Source organism: Phalacrocorax aristotelis, chromosome 1, assembly GCF_949628215.1.
Source record: "Phalacrocorax aristotelis chromosome 1, bGulAri2.1, whole genome shotgun sequence".
NCBI classification, from domain to species: Eukaryota; Metazoa; Chordata; class Aves; order Suliformes; family Phalacrocoracidae; genus Phalacrocorax; species Phalacrocorax aristotelis.
In genome coordinates, this window is record NC_134276.1 from 81,678,887 (window position 1) to 81,699,570 (window position 20,684).

The 20,684-nt window shown below is 38.8% G+C and overlaps 1 protein-coding gene across 4 annotated transcripts in view; it reads right to left on the minus strand.

The window, feature by feature from the left end:
- Positions 1–5,832: 5,832 nt before the first annotated feature.
- Positions 5,833–20,684, minus strand: part of MID1 (midline 1) — a 244,975-nt gene continuing 230,123 nt past the window's right edge. For all 4 annotated transcript variants that reach the window (XM_075095413.1, XM_075095428.1, XM_075095405.1 and 1 more), the window contains exons 8-10: positions 12,446–12,607; positions 9,782–9,989; positions 5,833–8,207 (exon numbers count right to left, since the gene is read on the minus strand). In XM_075095413.1, the coding sequence (XP_074951514.1) occupies positions 7,859–8,207; positions 9,782–9,989; positions 12,446–12,607 (719 nt within the window). In that variant the 3' untranslated portion in view covers positions 5,833–7,858. The remainder of the gene's footprint in view (positions 8,208–9,781; positions 9,990–12,445; positions 12,608–20,684) is intronic.

The window sequence follows — 20,684 nt, forward strand, 5'->3', positions numbered from 1 at the left end:
TATTGATTGTGAATAACCTTTTTTTCTGTTTTTTTTTTGTGTGTGTGTGCTTGGGTTTGGTTTTTTTTTTGTGTGTATATCATTCAAAGTTTTATCCTAATTTCCTCAGTTGGTCTTGCATTTGTAAGGATTTACAGCATAACTCAGGGGACTTTCTTAATAATACCTCCTGTTTGTGTAACTATATGCAATGTAGGAACGCTATGACCCATCTGTTAGGAAAGAAATAACATCAACTATTAATTTTACAGAAAAGAGTCTTGTTTTTCAATTGTTTCAGCCCTTGTGCTACTTTGTACTGACTGTTATTTATGCGCATGCCAAGGCTGAATTCAGTTGTGTTTCTCTCTCTTAACATACATGAATAATTTAAATTAGGATTGATGGAAACTATGTATATGAGCAGTATTATGCTGTTCTGAACTCAAGCTGCATCTGTGTTTATTCTCTAGGTCCTACATTGTTCCTCACCTCTACCTTCTGCCATAAGCTACTGACATTGTATCAACAATGCTTGTTTCCAAGGTAGATTGACAAAAAAACACCAAATATTTTCAACTCCAACTTTAACAGATATTCAATGAGCATGTGGATGTAAACGGACAAATTGAGAGAGAGGTCACAGCCATTTGAAGAAATTAAAAGGGTATGACACTGACTCTATTAAGGAACAAATCTCCATTTGATAATTTTTATTTCTGGGTTGGGTCTACCTCTGGTTATAATCACTAGTCGGGATTCACCTCTTCCCACAAATCTGGATGAACCTATTTGATCCTCAGTTTGGCAATCACTACTACTTGCACAGACAAGATGACAGAAATATAGATCAAATTGCCCCCTGCCAGTGGGAGATGTTCCTCCTGTGCTAGCACCACCTTCATACCTACCATATTGAGGGCTTTTTCCCCAATTCCATAAAGAATTAGACCCTATGTTTCCCAAAAGAGACACATATTTCTAGGCTGGGAACTACTGCTAGAGAGGACACAGTATACTTAAAAATGAAAAAAAAAACCACCCAAGCTGACATTAATAAGGTTGAATATATATATTACTACTAAAGGGAATTTGTTCCAGGGTTATTCTAAAATAATCTACTATTCCTCTGCTTGTGCTCCTTAATCAGGTCTCATAACACTCTTTTAATTAGAGCACAATACTATTAAGCCCAGAATAATGAAACCAAATAATTCAGTAATTGTAGAAGAGTGACAGGCTTATCTGCACTCTTCCTTAACTTCTACTTTAAAAATATTCTTGAGTTTCAAGCTGCCATATTGCATTAGTACTTTGACTTCTCATTTCATTTTCTGTGAGCCGTCTGAAAAAGGTAATTTTCAAGGAAATAAAAAAATAAATCCAACTTCTTAAAATATATACTTCTTGCTACTCTAATATTTAAAAGCTGAAAATGAGACTGAAAGCAGAAAAGAAAGGTGAAGAAATGGAAGGATAACAGAGAAATATTTTCAAGTGGAATAGTTTGTTTTCCGTACAAAATAAAAATGAGGGAGAAATAAAAAAATTGCTAATGAAAACTTTCCCATCCTCTTGTGTGGCATTTGGCTGTCATTTAGTGATCTAAACAGCTATAGCTTTTTTCACCTGCTCAATGACTAATGTTATGCAAAACACAAAGCCTCCATTTGCTGTCTTTCAAAGGCTTGATTATAAACTATTCCCTGAACTCATGGATTTCCAGGAATACTCTTAATTACTATGTGTCTGTGTGTATTAAAAAGAAAAGAGGTGATATTCCTTGAGAGGAAACATCTCCATACATTCGAATATTTATATGCATTAGGACAAACAGTTAGAGGAAGTAGACTTCTAAACTGCTTTAACTATTATCCATTTTTAAATGGAAGTCCAAGAACAATAGTCTTAGGTTGCAGCATTATATCATAACTTATGTATCTGCCGTTCTCATGATTTTTATAAAAGTAACAGAGCACCTGCTAAAAGAATTGTTCCCACCCTGCTTGGAGGAAACAGCAAAGCGTTGCCTGAACAATTCACACAAGAAGAATGTTATTGAACCATACATTTTAAAAGAACCATACGTTTTAAAACACACCTGTGCTGGCCTTGGGAAACAGCTCATGAGAAACTGCAGTTTTGCTAGCAGCTAATGTTCTTTCTCCAAACATATGATTTAATAGGAATGCTGAGCTGTTCACACAGGGTCTCCTGCTTCACTGGGGTTTGACCCTTTGGAAGCTGAAGATTCATGAGCTTGTACCTACCGCTATGTAAATCAGGACTATCCCCTTTGAAGTCAACAGACACAAAAATCTGGGTGAATAAAGGAGAATCAAGGCCTGGGGCTGTCATCCCTGCCCTGCTGCTTTTATTCAGGTTAAGATTTAAAACATTTAATTGCAATATCTTTTCCCTGACATTTGGGAATGTGAATTTGGGCTGAGCTGTAACAGAAGGAAGAATAGGTGCAGACTTGCTTTGCACAGCTGGAGCATGGTGCCAGGGCAGGGAGCAGAGGCATGTTTCCAGCTGTCCTGTCAGCCTGAATGATCTCTCTCAGCACTGCTCCAGAACTCCCTCTTTTGCTACCTCCATCCCTCTCTCAGGCAGCAGAAATAATAACACTGTTGGTCACATTGCTGTAGAAGACTTCATGCCTTCCTAATACATTGTCGTGTTTCTAAACCAGAACTGCCTCAACGCTGGTGGTATTCAAGCCCATATCTTTCCTATATTATCTTTGTGAAATATGTGAGCCTCTCACCTTGATCTGGTATCACCATTTGGGCTAGAGTTCCTTACTCAAAGCAAGATGAATCCCACCTGGGAAAGTTATACACTTGGTCAATGGCTTAAGCATCAGTCTACACATTGGAGGTGATGTTTCAAAGGTTATGGTTGCAGCTAATGTGTTCAGCGACCCGCCAGAGACACATGACATGGTAGGGCTTGCTAAAATACGTAACATGGTGAAAGATTATGTTATTACTAACATGGTCTGCACTTGAATTAGAAAACCAATTAAAAAAATAGAAAGATAATATTCCACTCCAAGAGTGGAGTTAATGCAAAAGCCTACTCCAGAAGAAAACCTTCTTGCACCTGTACTATTCAACCCCCACATAAATGACCAATCAGTCTATACTAGTACAGAGATTTATGTACACAGATGCCGTGAGCCTCACGGTCCAAACCAAGAGTCTCATCCACATTGAAGCATTGTTAGCATCATTGCTCTTTAGTCTCTTAATTTTTCATATGAAAATCAAGTGCTAAATCAAAGGTTAAAATGTAAAGAGAGTTTCTTTCAGTTCAGAAAGTGCAATAAGAACTAATCGCTCAGCATAATTTGGAACACTCACCATGAGCACATGGGAGTGACCAGGGCTTTTCTCCACGTGAAGAAGACAAAGATTATGGCTGAAGTTCAGAACACTATACTGAAGATGCTAATTTCTAAAGGAGCAACCAACCCAGTAGCACGGGAAAAGACTGCACTTTACATTCCTATACCTTAATACATACTTCCAGTACTGGAAAGTGTGAGAGGACATCAGAGATCCTGTTAGAAGAAAATTGCCAGTACATCACTACATAAGCAACCTGTGGACTTTTTTTGTTTATCACTAACTCCACAAAGCTGCCCTACCTGTGGCCTTCAGGCCAGGCATGCCCTGGCCAGTTACTGAGGTGGTTCACTGTGTGCTTTCTGTGTGGATCCAACACTTCTTCACTCCTAAAGCAGAAATGAAGACACAGTGTTTCCAATTAAAATGAATAGCCTTGGTTTTGGTGATACAGATAAAAGCCACCAGCAGTTCTCACTTTGTTTTGGTGCATGGGCTTGTCTGGAATTTGTGCTGTTGTAACTAAAAGCAGAATCTGGGAACTACTAGGCATCTGCTTTATCAGAATAATTAAGAAAGAAATGCTTATACTGGGTTCGATGTCAAATAACAGTTTCATGAAAACCCCGACAGCCAATAGTTCCTCATAGTGCTATAAACGCTGGACATCTCAAAAAGAAATGGTTAAATAGCTGACAATGTAATTTGTGCTATCAATAGTTTCCTGTTGCGTTTTCTAATATGGAAAGAATATATAGTCTTTGCAATTAAGATGCAGGATTGAAATGGATGATGCACGCTGCTGTTTAGTGACCTACTACTGCTAATATAACGAAGAACGTGCATGTGTTTTCACCTGTACTTGCTGATTTCCAGCTTTCACAGTGTACCCACACCTGAGGAATTTTTATGCTTCCTACCCTTAGGACCAACTGCTTGGTGGGGGTCTTTTTATTGAGCAATCAAGAAACAGGATACCCAAAACAGACAAAGAATAAATTCATGACAGAAAATGCAGCCACTTCAGCTCTCTCATTGCTCTCTGAAAGCTAACAATGGGAAACTACAGTGGGCTGGAGACAGTCTGCTAAATAATATATGACATACAGTGCATTCCTGAATGACTTTTTCCCCATTAGGCGTGTATTAACACATGGGAGCCTAACACATGAAAAATCTTATCTGGCCTCAGACAGAAAAAGTCCCCCACCATTCCACTACCTCAAGCTAGACAAGAGCTTTGACTACTCTGAGCCAATACTACTATCTTCTAAAAAAATTGTGCTATAGTTTCCTCTACCCCTGCTGAATCCCAGCTTGGGTTTTAAATACACATTTGAAACAATCATTATACGAACACAGGTTTTATCTACTACATTCATCGCTTGCATCTCAGCAGACCATTACCTCAAAAATCTGCCTTTGTTAAACATGGTATTATTCAACGCTACCTCATTCCTAGTCACAAAACTTTCAAAAATCAGGGAAAACCCCTCATCTAAGACTGCACACTACATTAAAGTACCATGTTTTATTTTTACATGAGGATTACCATTCCCCCAGATTTCAATTGATTACTATGGACCATGCAAAATGCCACAGACCACAGAAGCTACATTTTCAAATGGATGTTTTTATTGATTAATCAGGCATTGAATCAAGTATTGTAAAATAAACAGATTTTTTCATTAAAAAATGTCCAGAAGAATACCATTCATAGCAAACTTGTTTCCTCATAGTCATACAGAATATGAAATTGCCCAAGAAACAAGCAAAAAAGGAACACCTGACTAATTACTCTCAGTTGGTGTGTGTATACATGTATGTATGCATATAAACAAACTACACACTGTATTTGTGCATATACTGGTGTGTGTGTACCCATGCACATGTATACATATATACACAGAGTGCTGACTGACTGAATAGTCCACTGGAGAAATGTGGCTTAGCTCCAAATGAAGTATTCCATGTAAAAAAAGAAAAAACATACAGCGAGGCCTGTAGATAACAGACCATTCTTTTTACATTGCCCAAAACCATGATCTGTCTTTAGAGTCACGGTCTATCTTTACAATGAAAATATGTGAGATCATAGGGGATCTTTCCAAATTCATGGTAGTAGTTCTATCCAGCTCAATCTCTGCCAACATTGTATGGCCAAACAGTTTGTCCACTACTGAAATCAGCTTCTAGATTTAATATTTCTGGCAAAAAGAAGATACACAGCCTAGCTACATGTTCTTTGGTAATATACCCTTTCCTTTTAAGCAGAAACTTGGCAATAATCCTACATTAAAACTCCTTTCCTCCTGCATCTTTTTATCGCTGTTTTGCATCAGTCATCTGTAAAGTCATCATAATAATTTTCATGCCATCTCAGCTACCTTCCGAACACCCCAGGCCAGACCATCTGGGCAGTGTACCTCAGATTATATTAGTAGCATTGTGATCAATTATAAAATGCAATGTTTGGGAATTTATTTACTTTTTCATTTTTGAGGATATACATTTCTTTGTTATTAAAGACACTATGATAAACACTGTAATTCTCTATATGTACGCATTTTTGCTCATTTATGTCAACTCCGGAAAGATGAGTGACTCCCCCTGTGAACCATGGGATACAGCCCCAGCTGAAAGCCATGGCACCAGCAATGTACTGTCAGAGTTTTCTCTATTTAATTTAGCATTTAGCAGGACATGTAAAGGGAAATCAAAGGAAGATGGATAGGCATTTATTTTCTATTAAAAAGAAAAAGGAAAAAAATCAAATAAGCATGTATGTATGCCTCATCTTGCTCGTAAGTTTTCTACATCATCATAAAGCAAACTGTAGTACAGCTTGGTACCTGGAGAATCAGTATTTTAAAAATCTGAAGCTGAGCTTGGGACCATTTTAGTTTGGATTCATTAGTGAACAAAGTGCATTAAGGCATCCTTGTCAAAAGACACCTAAAGCTGGTTACAAATTACTGAGCAAATATTTTCTTACAGCTGGTATTCAATTTATCCACAGGCAGATTTCCACCATGTGCCTAGTAAAAACAAACCACTGTAGGAAAACATTATTTTAAAGTTGTCATATGCCTCAAGCATCTCCCCAAATGATCATTTATACAGAAGCATTGTAAATAATTACAAAGGTCTTCTATTTTGTAGAAGGAAAAGAGAAGAACAATGCACCTGATTCAGCTTTGAGATAAAGTAGGTACAACCTCTATTGCCTTCACTGAAGCTCATCCACCAACACCAGGATGAATGTAGGGCCTGCCCGTGCAGATTCCTACTGCTGCTGAAAACTTGTTACTCCTCATTCACAGAGAACTATGCTTTCCCAAACAATTCAGGCCAATGATTACTATGAGCAAACCCCAGCTGCAGTGTTTCTCCATACAGCACATGTGAAACACATTTCCTTGCTTTGTTATAGACACTACATAGTGTACAACAATGAAACATTTGCATTTAATTTAAAATCAATGGTAAAGTGGCACATGTCTCACTTCCGAGTTGTTGGTGGGGCTTGCTATGTTGAACCTTTTAAAATCACCAATAAGCATTCACATGTCTACCATCAGAACCGTGACATCTTCTATTACAATCAATCCTTAAATGATGCCGTGCTTTATCAAATTAGTTTACAGTCAGACCTTGGATCGGCTGCTCTCGTCCACTGTTGCTGATTCTCAGAGATGGTATCAGTCTTTCACATCCTGAGTGATTCTACAATGTTTCCCAGAGATGAAGGCAAAGCACTGGTAGATGGGAATGTTGCCATCAACAAAATAAATCGCCAGAAGATTTATCCACTCATATTTCTAGGAGACATTCCACATGGTTTTTTATGAATAGAGGGAGCACTGCCCTGTGAACAGAAGTAAATTTAAATTTCTTCTTTTGCTGTGTTGGCTAGCTGCACTTCCTCACTTGTTTATTTTTGGTCTTTTTGGTCTGCACCCTCCCATGTGCGAAGTAGAAATTAGGAGATCTTGCACTCAATAAGGCCAGTAATGAGAGTGCTAATATTGGCACGAATAAAACCTGCAGTGTACTGACTTGTCCACCGTGCAGCTTTCATCCTTCTAACTTCCTGCTTTTATCCACTGTAAAATAAAATGATCTAAAGGGCTGATGAAACTTTAATTAATAGGACCATCAACGTGCAAAACAAATAAGTCTTCTTCCAGGTGTCCAAACCAGGCTTTCCCTTCTCTCTTTCTCTCTCTCTTTTTTTTTTTTTTTTTTTTTATAAATAATTTATAAATCTTCCTGTAAGAGACTAAATAGAAAACCAACCAAACAAAACCAAGTTCAAAAGAATGTTCTAAGATATTATTAAAGCCATTTCTTGTCCTTCCGTACAAAATACACAGTAAAGAGATATTCTTCCCTTTTCAGTTCTGGCCAGATTCGTCAGTGATGGCTGGGATGCTCCGTGATCCACCAGCTCTGGGCAAGCTCCTGCGAGCAGCCGCCTGGCCGCCCTGGGAAGATGCATTGTCCTACCTTTTGGCTTTTAGCAGTCATGCGAGCTGCTCGGAGGAGTCTAGGTGGTCAGGGATAGGCAAGCCAGTTATAATGGTCAAACACTTATTCCACACAGTGAATGTGGGGCACACTGGCTGCCCAAATGTAATGTCAAAAGTGTAAAGGTGTAGGGAGTTCAAAGCATCATAAAAAGCAAGGGAACCGTTGTCATAGTCCAGCAAAATCCCGACCCGCCGGAGGTGAGGCGCAGGCTCGATGGGGATTTCTTTGCTGTTGTGCCGCACCACCCATGTGTTATTGCAGCGGCACAGCACCCAGGAGGCCGAATTCTTCCCGATCCACTCGTGCTTTGGCGCTGACTTGTAGGAAATACCAATGGCATACCTGCAAAACAGAAAACAACTCAAGGAAACAAATGCTTCCTGCCGCGTTTGTCCCTCAATGAAGTCAAATGTTAGATCAGAGGACTCACTGGAATGCCCAAGCCTCCTACTTCTGCTGGTTAAGTTCTGATTAAGTGATGATTCACTGCAGTATCTGCACAGGCTTAATTAATGGTTTTCCCCATCTCTTTTTTGGGGTCTGAGAGGTCAGGTCAGGGAAACTTTATTGTCCCACGTATTGTTTGCAGTTTGGCTGCTATGGTAATGTTTTGGACCACTTGCTTCTGGTGTTCAAAAGGAAGATTGTTGAGTACTCAGCAACTCAGAGTTTAAATCACTGGGCCTCAAATTTCCACTTCCAAACAGATGAATACAGAGGGATTCATTGATTTGAAAATACACTGCTATCTGTCAGCTAATCTGATCTCTCCTTGCTCCTTTAATATATGGCCCAGAAGAAGGAATGCAAGAGTAAACATCAAAGGACACAAAAAAACCCCTAACATTTTTGCCATTCCCAAATATGTTTTGCCAGATGTTGGTGTGGTTTTTAGATTCAAATGAGCATTTTTGAGACTGGGTTTTGGGCCAAGTGAAGCAATTGTAGGTGAAGACATTTGCTCTGCAAACTGTAATTTATGGTAAGATGTGCAGGGTAAAAGGATTGTGAAAATGCTCTCATTAATGGACACCGAGGGTAAATACCTGATTTCTCATATATAACTGAAATGTAAAAGTTCCTCACGTTCTAGAGACACTGCAGTATTTGTTGGGCTTTCAACCAACAAGAGATTAATGTGCCATAAGTTACTCTATTTCCATCCCTTAGCGCTGGCATCGGCAAACAGCATTTTTCTTGTTTGAGACAGTGGGCATACCTGAAGACCTTACTGATTTTTCCACTCCATTAATGTCCATCATGATTGTTGCCTTTAAATCCCAAAGGATGACATCTCTTCCACAGACTAAAGGGCCCCTGAAATCCACCCCTGTATGACACAGAGGATCATTCAGGAGCGGAGGAATGCACTCCTCCATTTCCTGCCCCTTGCTTCATACCCTGGGTCACAGACCTACAGCTCTGCTGCTCCACACCCCCTCCCCAGAAGCAAATCTGACCTTCACCCCTGTGAAACTGGATCATCAAATTGTCCTCTTTTTTTTTTTTTCTTACTAAAAGACATTAGGATCTTTCAGGTTTAGTAAAGAAATGATCACACTTAGAAAGTTTGCTCTGTTGTATATACAAGAAGAAACTTTCTGAGCTCGCCAGTTAACTGGAATCTTAAAATGTACTGTATGTGGGTTCAAAAAACAACCACCCTCAACCATGAAGTAGACGACCTGTGAAGGCCACTAAATATAAAGATGCTCTGTCTGGCAGATTTAGTTCCAGAGTCCAAAAGTGCTGGAGACTGGAACTAAATAGTCTGACAAACTATGTGAAAGTATACGCTTGTCCTGCTCTTGTACTGTTCCCCATGCCTCTGCTGATGATCTCTGTCAGAGAAACTGTGCCAGGACCTATATGGTGTGAATGAGTGATTCTTTTCATATATATTTTTATATACATACCACGTGCTCCCACTTATAACCACTTCCCAGTAATGCCGCCCGCTGTCAATGAACACGTTGCCAGCTACTCCGTAGCTCCCCTGGCTTGTGAATCGCTCTGGCGTGTGACTCTTTTTGGAGGATGTTTCATCACGTTCCACCGTCAAGTTATCATGAGACACTTTCAATTTTCTATGAGCAGATTTGGGGTCCAGTTTAAATGGCTGACCTAGAGAGGCAGACACAAAGATGGCAGAAGAATAGTTTGGATTTGATTTTGAAAAGGAGAGTGGATTAGTGAGCCTCTAAGAAGCCCACAAGATTACATAACCATATTCATCTCCTCCTCTGAAGTGTTCTCAAGATCGACTAACCTATTCTGCCCCCCCAATAGCTAGTTTGCATTGTCAGCTTACTGTCAATCTCATTGTGCACTAACTTCCCGGTGTGGATAATCTCTGAAAAGAGCCTTGCATAATCATCATGGCCATTATCTCTGACCTAAAGGTAACCTGAAAACACTAATTCTTGCATGTAATAGAAACCAATATACATGCTAATAAAGGTCTGAGGGTTGCTTTTTTCACAGCATATTAGATTTATAATAAGTTACAGTCTATTAATTCTCTAGGGATAAAGCTCCATAAATAACATCTTCATTGTTACTACAAAAAAGCATGATTTCAAATCCCACAAAATGAGTTTGAAAATAAGAAGAATCACTAGCCCTGCCTGTTCATTCACTCACAGCTTTATTTATAACAAGCGCAGTCAACAATTCAGGATCGCTTTGGAAGGATGCCCATGCGGTGCTGGATACTGTGTGTTAAAAAGAAGGAAGTGAACTGTAACTTGGTCCAAATAATATGGTGTAAAAACATTACTGAGGCTGTTGCTCTTGGCAAGTATCTTTGGCTGTAGCACAAGGTTTGTAGACAATAACAGGAAGCTTTTTGGTAAACCGAACCCTGTAGGTATATAAAGCCCGCCACAATTCTGACAGGTTTGCTCATAGTGTCAAAAAGCAGAATGATCATTTAGCTCCACCAGGAGACAACTAGGCAACTATGACTCCATGAGTGGTCCAGCAAAGCCCTTTTCCCTTCTGACTGTCTTTCATATCAAGGGGAAAAAAAATGTAAGCGGAAGATTTGAAGACATGCACAGAAGACAGAAATGAGTGCTCTCATGAGGTCTGCGTCAGGCACTGACACGTGTACTTCAAAGAAGATGGATATTGTTCAGAATTTATGAAGGAACAGTGAAGCATTTCTCATGCAGTAAACCTGAAAGTGTTAATGTGGGGGTTAAGAACAAATTAAGTTCGTCTGAACAGTGACAGTCGATATGTGTTGGTTCAGATTTCTAGGCATTCTGAAGATGCAGACATTTAAAATAGAGATGATTGAGGCAATACTAATTCTCAATTAACATTATTAGAGATGTGTCAGGAATTAGACAAGGAGTACTTCTGGCTTTAGGAGTTATAATCTACTTCCATAATGTGTATTTAGTTGTGTATTATGATCAAGTGTAAAATGAACCCATTGGTAAGTATTTGGGGCATATTTTAGCTGCTTTTTCTTACTGCTTGGTAGCAGTAAAATACCTACGGCCCGACTCTCTGTTTAGTAGCCTTTGTGTTGCTGAAGCAGTATCTGAAAGATGTCTGTCTCTGTACTGAAATGTATCTGGTCACATCACTTCTCACAGTTACCTGAGACATTGCTTTTGTACCACACTGGGTCACAGAGACAAAAGGATAAAAGATTGCCATTTCCAAATGGGTCCTCTGGTCATGCATTTTCTTGTAGGTTACCAGGTTTAACAGTAAGCGGATTCTTGGTAGGATATGTGGGGTTTGTATGAGAAGCTTTTACATAGAAACGCAAGCCAGGTTAATAGCAGAAAGGGGAAAATGAGAAACCTGTACATTCCATTCCCTGCAGCCTCCTTTTTGCAACATTCTCTATCACCCGTCTTCAAGCACCCTCCCTACAATAAGCAGGTTTCAGAGGATGCACAAATCCCAGTGTTCCCGTTCCAGCACTCAGAGCTGCCTGTGATGACTACACGACTGAGGGATTGGCTGGGACACAAGAAGAAAAAGGCTTGAAACCAGTCTTAAAATTGCTATACTACATCTGCTAATAATTTGTGTAACCATTGTTTTTTTGAAGTGGGATCTCTGGCTACTCTACCACCTTGTTGAACTCCATAAAAAACTGAGGGGGATGGAGCTAAGAAAGTTTTCTAGTGTCCTAAGAAAGAGATCACTTTGGAGGATAAAATTAAACTAGCAATTATCTTATGAACATTATAAAAAAAATGTTCTATTGCAAACATAATAAAAGTTTTTGCTTTGTAGAGGAAAAAGAATAGAGAGGACATTAACACAAAACCACAAAAGAGTACTTTGAATAACTTCACATGTGATGGCTCTGTTCCTAAATGATATTTCCAGTGACCAAACTACAGACACATCTATCAAAAAAACACAAAGTATATTCTGCCCTACTGAAGACTCTGGCAGTCCTGAATCGAGTTAAATAAGTGGCTTTCATTGTGGGAAGCACTTTAAACAAGTCAAGCTGCTCTGTGCTCTTGTATCTTCCAAAGATCAAACCTAAAAAGGAAGGCAAGAAAGGAGAAGAATGTGAGCGTGCTGGATCTCACGTTACTCACTGTTTGTCTTGAGCTTGCCCGGCTCACTGCTTCTGCTGCCCGCCTGATTAATGGCCTTAACAATGAAGATGTACTTAGTGCCACTCTGTAACCCATGCACTGTGTAGTGGTTTTGTTTGATATTGGGAACAATCATCCAGCTGTCGGCCGAGTTGCATAAACCTGCGATTTCAAACAGAGCACATTAGTCATAACATCCTAAACACTTTGTAACAGAGGAACATTTAGAGCCCTCCCAAGTACCCAATGACCGATAGGAATTTTGCTTCTGTATGTTTTAAAGTGCTGGTACATTTACCAAGTCCCTACTTAATGCCACTAACTCATTTCATCAGCTCTCAGCCAAGGTACATTTTAAGTTCTTGCTATGTTAAGTCACCCATAAAAAATTGACATTAAGAAATGACTCAGTGGAGGCACAAGCAGTCTGAGATTTTTCATATCCCAGCACAAGGAATTCTTTATTGCTTAAGAACTAGAGGATTATAGAGATCCCATCAATCTACTGTTTGGATTAATGAACTCAGTTTAAGCCTCAGAAAGCTAGCATAAGCAGTAAAGCTAGGAGGGCTGGGGAGGCACCTTTGCTGACAGTCCCCAGGTATGCATTCTTCAGGACATGAAGCAAATCATGGGAGACCAAACAGCATAGAGCGGGGGCTCCAGAGCAAGTTTTGGCTCTTGTACTCCAGACATTGCCAGGATGTGATCTAAGCCAGTAAATTTAATGGATACAATACTTTGATTTATGTTCTCATGGTTATAGTTCAGCTGAGTACGAGCTGGATAATTTTCCAGATACAAACATTTTTGGGTATGTTTGATGCCTACCACAGAAGTATAATACGTAGGAAGTAAGTAAAATTAGGAAGGAGCAATATCATCTGCAAAACAGGAAAATACTCCATTGAGATGAACTTACTCATCTACATGATTTTTTCCTACTGTGATATAACTGCAATGGCAGTCACCACCCATATTACTTACTGTACATTTTGAACAGCTCCTGGTCTAATGGATCCCCGGTCTCTTATTATAAATGTTTACATAAATAAAAAATTTAAAATTCATGAAGTGTGTATATATTCACAACTTTTTATGTAACTACATAGCTAGAAGAAGATATATGCAGATGGAAATGTATGCATGTGTGTGCATATGTAAGATGGGAAAACCTAAAAGAGAAAAATGCTTGACTGCATTAACAACCTGACAGACTTCTTGGTCTCTGCTTTTACTGGGCATGGAACATGTTATGAAAGCTACCGTGTTATTAAAAAAACAGCTTTCAGCTTTTAACTCATGTTTTATGAGCAAACTAATAAGTACTAGTGAAGGGAATCTTTTAGAAGTCAGTAGTAATTTCAGCTCTGCATATTAGGCAGTACAAAACCTTCATGTCAAGTAAAAATCAAAAGGCTAGTGGACACAAAACTTGAAAGAAAAAGACCTGTGATACAAGTTTACAGACTTATAGTCAATTCATAACCACACTGGGAATTTGCTTCCTAATTTGGGAAAAGATCATTAGAAACATAACTCATACCCCAAATTTCGATCTAAGAATTATGTGGCAGCTTTTGTCTCAAAGTTCTTTTGTATGACATAGCATCCTTGAAAGGTAGGTAGCTATTCATCCTCATGCGCAAATGTGTAACTGAGGCACAGTTTCGGGTGGGACTCATATCACTTTCTCATCTAATGAAGATCTGCAATGCCTAAAATATTTTTCTGGACTCTGAGGAGAGGCAGAAATCAGTAAGTAGTTTCTATCACTTCTCCAGGTGTGAACATCCTACCACAAGGGCCTCTCTTTTCTTGGCCATGGAGGAAGCCTGGCTGACTAGCATAGGTGAGATCTTTAACTTCAGGTGTCTATAATGAGGTGAGATGAACTGAAGTCTGGAAGTTGAAGCCTGTGACTGAACTCACACATCGGTTGTGGCTTTTGGACTATGATTTACCAGAATAAGAACCTTTCTTTGTTGCAGTTTCCTGCTGTAAAGTGGGAGAAAAGAATTCTAGGATGTTCCTTATGCTCCAAGCAGTGAGCACACTGACCACGTGTAGCCTCCCTAAATATCAGCTACAAGGGATTCAGTTTGTTATATATGGATAGAAGTAGCAAAGAAAAGCAACCTTGCATCATTGTTTTCTTCAAGACTATTGAAAAACTAGATCATATAAAGCAATAATCTGTTTACCTCCTGAAAAAAAAAGAACCCAGTGTAATACACCATGAAAACCCCAGTTGTGCCTAGTACCTGTAGTAAAGTGCTTATAGCAACATCAGTCCACATCTTGTTTCACTGAACCATACCCACTGAATGCTATTTATTTTTTTTAGGCTGGGTGTGAGTGGGTTTCCCAAGAGGAATAAAGGAAATAAAAGGGGCAGTTTCCTGGCTTAAAATATTTCACTGACTGCTCAGGGGAATCCTCATCTTTTCCGAATAAAAATTTGCCACAGGGATTAGAGTGAAGGCACAATTCTTCTGTAGCTGAACTACCACATTGATTTTGCATTGAGACCATCACTTATCTGGCTCATAGGTGCTATTGCAAAATAAGTGTTAAGCTAAAATAAAACAAAAAGAAGCACTGGATTGAGAGGAAGTCCAGGATGACCAGGAAGTCCCTAATTAAGATGCCTCTGATGGGGTATCAAATAACATGTGACCGTAGAATCATAGAATCTTTTAGGTTGGAAAAGACCTTTAAGTCTTTAAGTAAGTGGGATGAACCCAGACAGGACTCCAGGAAGTGTCTTCTCCTTCCACAACCAGACTTCAAAAGCAAAGGTCTATGATATATATGGGCCGTATATAAACAAACCCTTATGTGGACACAGAAGCGCACAGAGTTTTGCTGAATTATCTCAAAACTAGATGTTTATCACTATAACTCTCTAAAGGGTACATTTTTCAGGCTTGCATTGTACTTTTTATGTTACTGTCCAGAGGCTGATCACTCCTTAACAAAGTACAAAACTTGAATCTAATATATGAAGGATTGTAAGGTACAAATGCATTGCTGTGAGTCTCCTCTCCAGTCTATCCCCTCCTCCTGTGTATGTGGATTTATACATACCCAATACTCATTAGTCTGTAAATTCTTACAGTAGGGTAAATTATTATTTTATTAAATAATCTAGTTAATGCTTAGTTTAGATTTCTGTGTACAGAAGGCAGAGCCACAATAATTTTAGGTATTGCTATATCTTGGCTTCTGCTGCTGGAGTGAACAGCAAAATGCTTGCAGGCAGGTATAGATTCATCCCCCCGACCTCGAACAAAGAGCAGAGTTCCTGAGTTAGGACCTTACCTTCCCTAATCTCTCTGCACGGTCAATAGAGAGAGTTGGGAACTCTCCATTAGAGCTGACTCATGTTCTAGGGGAATGCCCTACCCTCTCTGATGACACAAGACACCTTGGGTTTCTTTTCTTTGTCCTTCCAGTCTTAGGCATCCCAGACTACAGGTGTACAATAAATGCTGAATGTGCAGCGACTGACTCGGTTACTCTGCTCATCAAACCTTGCTGTTCCAACAAGCTTGCTCTTGCCTATGCCCCAAGGGGCTCAGCAAGGTGTCCATGTGCCTCCTGACTGTGAGGTATTTGATAACAGGCTTTAAATACAATTTCGATTCAAAAATCTTCGGAATGGAGTTTTGATGGTGTCAAACTACAAGTCCAAAATCCTTCAAAACAGAGAATAGTAACTAGTGGCAGCCAGGTTAAGCTTTTAGGTATGGAAGAATATTTTGCCACTGCATCAAAAGAATTTGTATCCAGTTATGCCCTGTCAGGACAGCCTTTCTTCTCTGAATACAAAAGAAGATGATTTTAAAAGTTCAGGGAAATGAGCAAGCAAACTGGTAACGTGGGCATCCAGGGGTAGCATTTGCCCTCTAAGGGCCCTGCTGGTGGCAGCAGGGTAAGGGGAAAAGCACACATCTTGTCCTCACTGGCACAGCAGCAGGAGCTAAGGGTCTCCTGTTGTACCTGCTCCTAACCCAGGTTACATTCAGGTTTCTTGTTTCAAAAACCCAGGGCTTTTTAGCGGGTAATGCAGATGGTAAAACAATGTATTTAAAAACTGTAGCCTACAAGAATGTAGGGAATTTAAATTACATCCTGGAATGGTGCAGTGAGCACAGTGATGTCCGTACAGGATGTGTGAGTTTTCAAAACAAGTTTCTCAGAGTCTGGAGGTAATAACTTGAAAAGCTATTTCCCTGGTGTTGGCTGTTGATGCACTTTAAAAAACAGATGGGAAAAATCCCAAGGTGTAAATCCTCCTAAAATTTACAGTGGTAGATTTTAATAAAATATATCTTCTTGAAAATGGCAAGACAAGCACGAAAGTCATGAGAAGGTTATTTAACCTCTTGAGTATTTCAATTATTTTAAAATGCTTTACTTAAATAAATTATTACCAATTCAAATTGGTAGAACAAGAACAGTAGGTGAAGGTAACAGATAGTTCTCCACCCCCACTCTGCATTCCCACGTGAAAGAAAATAATGTATGCAGGATTTCTGCAAAGCACGTTGCCCTCTTTTTAAGAAATACACTCTTTTTACACTCCTCAAGAGCCAGAAGTTTTCTTGGTTTTATCCCAAACTTGCTTTTGTGCCATTAAAACATGCCCACTAAAATCCTCAGTACCAATCTGAAGATTGAAAGGAATTTGTTTTTGATAAATTAAAACTTCCAGAAACAGAGAAAAACTAGAATATTCAAAAAGTAATTGGTGAATCATAAAATCACTGTTTTTCATGGGAGCTTGGGCTCCTAATTTTCTTAGATGCTTCAACAAAGTTTTATCCTATCTTAGGAAGAGTAACCACATAACACTGGGAAAGCTCTTACAGTACACTGTATCCCTAATATAGTGAATTTTAGTATTTAGCTGATGATACTAACTAACCTAAATTCTATTTATCAGGAAAGAGAGAATTATTTACTGCTTTTTGTCTCAAAGAGAGAGATGTGTTTTTCATTAAGATATCTTGTATTGCAGCTAGTAAGAAGCTGGGTGTTGACATTTTAACCTTCCTGAAGCACACTAAAGAAATTCCATGATGTTAAAAAAATGCATACTCAATAAATACTTGGAAATTTATTGAAATGAAATAATGAAATTATAATGCATGTTAGCTAGCTAGTGACAAAGTCATTTTAAAAGCCTTTACAACATTCAGATTGCAGGTGATTAGCTGCCTCTCAGAAATGCAAATGTGCGAATCGTATAACTCTGAGAACAACTGCTTTAGTAAAACCCTGCTTAATTTGAAGTTCTGTATTGCTCTTATGCACAGAACACAGCTGCCAAGCACTTAATAGCCAAGCAGTTTGGCCACATTTGGAAATAATCTTTCCTCTATGAAATAGGATTCAAAATGAAATACTCTATTTGGACTTTTTCCATCAAATGTTAACTCTCCAATTTTTCAGTTAATAAAAAAGAATATAGTTGATTATGTTGGATAGAAAATACACTAGAAAAACATAGCATTGCTTGTTTTTGTTACTGAATTCTTAGCAATCTCTGAATGATATATGCCTCTGGTGGGGGAAATGTACTGAGGAGTGGAAAGTGCAGTCAGTCTGACTATGTGGTTTTAAGAAATGGATTCCAAAATAACAGCCTCCATTAGCACGGTAGGTGGGTATGTATGCAAAGTGATTCCTATTGTCTCAAGGGAAAAAAAGCTTGTTGGTTTAATGCAGTACTCTAGCTACTCCCTAGTGACAAATTCATAGCTGCAAAAACACAGCACTGAAGACAATCTATGAACCTGTTTACATTATCTGCTACAGGCAACACACAATACCAATGGAAACTTTTTGGGATATGAGAGAAAAATTATTTTTTAAAAAAAGCATGTGCAATAGCATGCAAATGCTTAAAGAGAAAGCAATTTGTGCTAATCCAAAACCTAGTCCGTTAAATCACCTACCTTCATTTCATCAATACATGAAGGCTGCAATGCAGTGCCTGCTAATGACATTTAGAGTGAAGATAGCTTTCTGTGTTCAGCCACACTACTAAGGTACACTCCGATACTATAGGGGCAGTCTTGGATAGGCGTTTATAAAAGTTGGGGTATTAGACCCTTCTGCAGGTCAAATAATATAAAGTGAAGAAACATCTGAGCAGCATTCTGAGTAAAATTAGGACATTACTGGGCAAATCTCCAGTATCAGTGGCAGTTGGAAAGAACTGGGAGAGTCCCACGTGTCAGAAACTTGTGCAGATTGGTTGTGGTTAGATTTGGCGGGAACATCTCCATTGGAGGTGTTCAAATCTACATTAAATAACAAGATTAAAAAAAAAGCTTTACAACATTTAGAAAACTCTTCTGCATATACCTACATATTCTTGTATTTAATTTGGGTTAACATTATAGCTTTGAATTGAAAGTAACAGCCAGGATTTTTGTCTAAGAGCTATTTGCATTTAAAAAAAAGAAAAGAAAGAAAAAAGGCCAGTTCTTTCATTTCTTTCCACTATCATTTAAGGTCTTCAGAGCATTTTGTAAACAAAGTTTCTTACAGTGTTAATTTGTTTTGTCTTCAAACTTTTAATGACACCGTTTTTGCAAAGTGATAACATGAAAGTTCAGACTGCACACTGGGCACCTCATGCTATACCCCCAAATTATCATATTGCAACTCTGAAAGTAGACTAATTGATACACATTTTTCAGATCAAAGTTTTCACCTTCACAAGGGAAACCTACAATATAGCCTAAAAATGAAATAGCTTGTTATTTATTCACTAGTAAGCAAAGAGTAAAATCCCACACCACAGAGGTGTGGAAAAGGCACACCTTTCTGCTGCTGTGTTCACTGACTTGCATGAAGTCTTCTAGCATAAACCCATAGGTAAAACAGGTTAGAAGACAAGCCATGTACTGTGTTATCATTAAGTCCTGTCTGCTTAGTAAACTTGGTCTTTCCAGCAGTCTTATATTTGACAGTGTGTTGTCCAAAATCAGGCTGTTTAGTGAAATACTAAGTGGAGGTTCTGTCAAAACACTAATCAAATTTTCAATAGTCCACCTTATTTTTCAGTCAATCCATAACTATACCATAATATACCATGTATATACCATAAAATATTCACAGTATGCTACTAAAAAATGGTTCTAAAATACCAGAACATGAATCCTCAGATATCCTTTCAGATGGCTTGGAAAACTAACTCCAGTTTTGTGATGGAGAAAATGAGGTGCACACAGTAACAGAGGAGTTAGTGCAAGAGCTGGGCTCAATACTGAAACTTGGCATAGGCCGTACCATTTTTCCACTGACATAAAGCATATAAACATGTCCACAGCACTGACTTTCATCAGAGTATCTCAACAAATCTTGTAAGATGAAAAACATTTCTGCATTGGGGCAGAGCTAAGCCTACCTAGCTCAGTGCGTGGCCAGGGTATCTGATGGTGGACAAAAGCAAGAGTGCAGGAAGGTGTTAAGGAACAGGGAAAGCACGCAGCAATCATTTCTCACCATGCTCTCCCAGGCCTCAACAGCTTATAGCTCTGGGACTTCCCAAGCTGGGAGGAAGTCTCTGCACCTCATTGTTCTCAGTGGATTTTTCTTGCATGATATGTCTAGTTATCTCTTGAACTCAAAAACACAACAACCCTCTGCAGCAATGAGTTCCCAATTTAAATACATGCTGACTGAACAAACTCCCCCTTTTGATTTATTTGGTTAATTTCAGAGTCCTTGTTTCATAAAGCAAGTATGTGTCGGCTAGTGATATTGCATTAAATTTACGGGGAACAGGAAGAAGTTAAATGACTTCTTCAAATTCATAGTCAATAATCACTATGCACTGAACCCGGAAGTGTTGACTTCCTGGCCAAAGATGAGACAATATTGTTTTCTTGGAGGAATAGTTATTTAACAGCAAAACAATCCAAGGAATAATCGGTAAGTTTGTTCATTAAAGAAAGTCACAGATTTAAAACAAAGAGTGTATTTCATAAAAAGAAGATAAAAGATGATCTACAATACAAAATAGAAAGCAATGATTGTTTATGTCATTATAAGTAGGAAAAAGTTACCATATTAATTGTTCCACTGATGTTTGCTGCCTTAGCCTTCAGTCTACTGAGACCTATGCTTTGTAGCCTTGAAGACAGTAAAAATCAGAGGGAAGGACTTCATTTTTATTTCTGACAAAGGTCCAGTTCAAGGGTATCTAAATGACAACAGG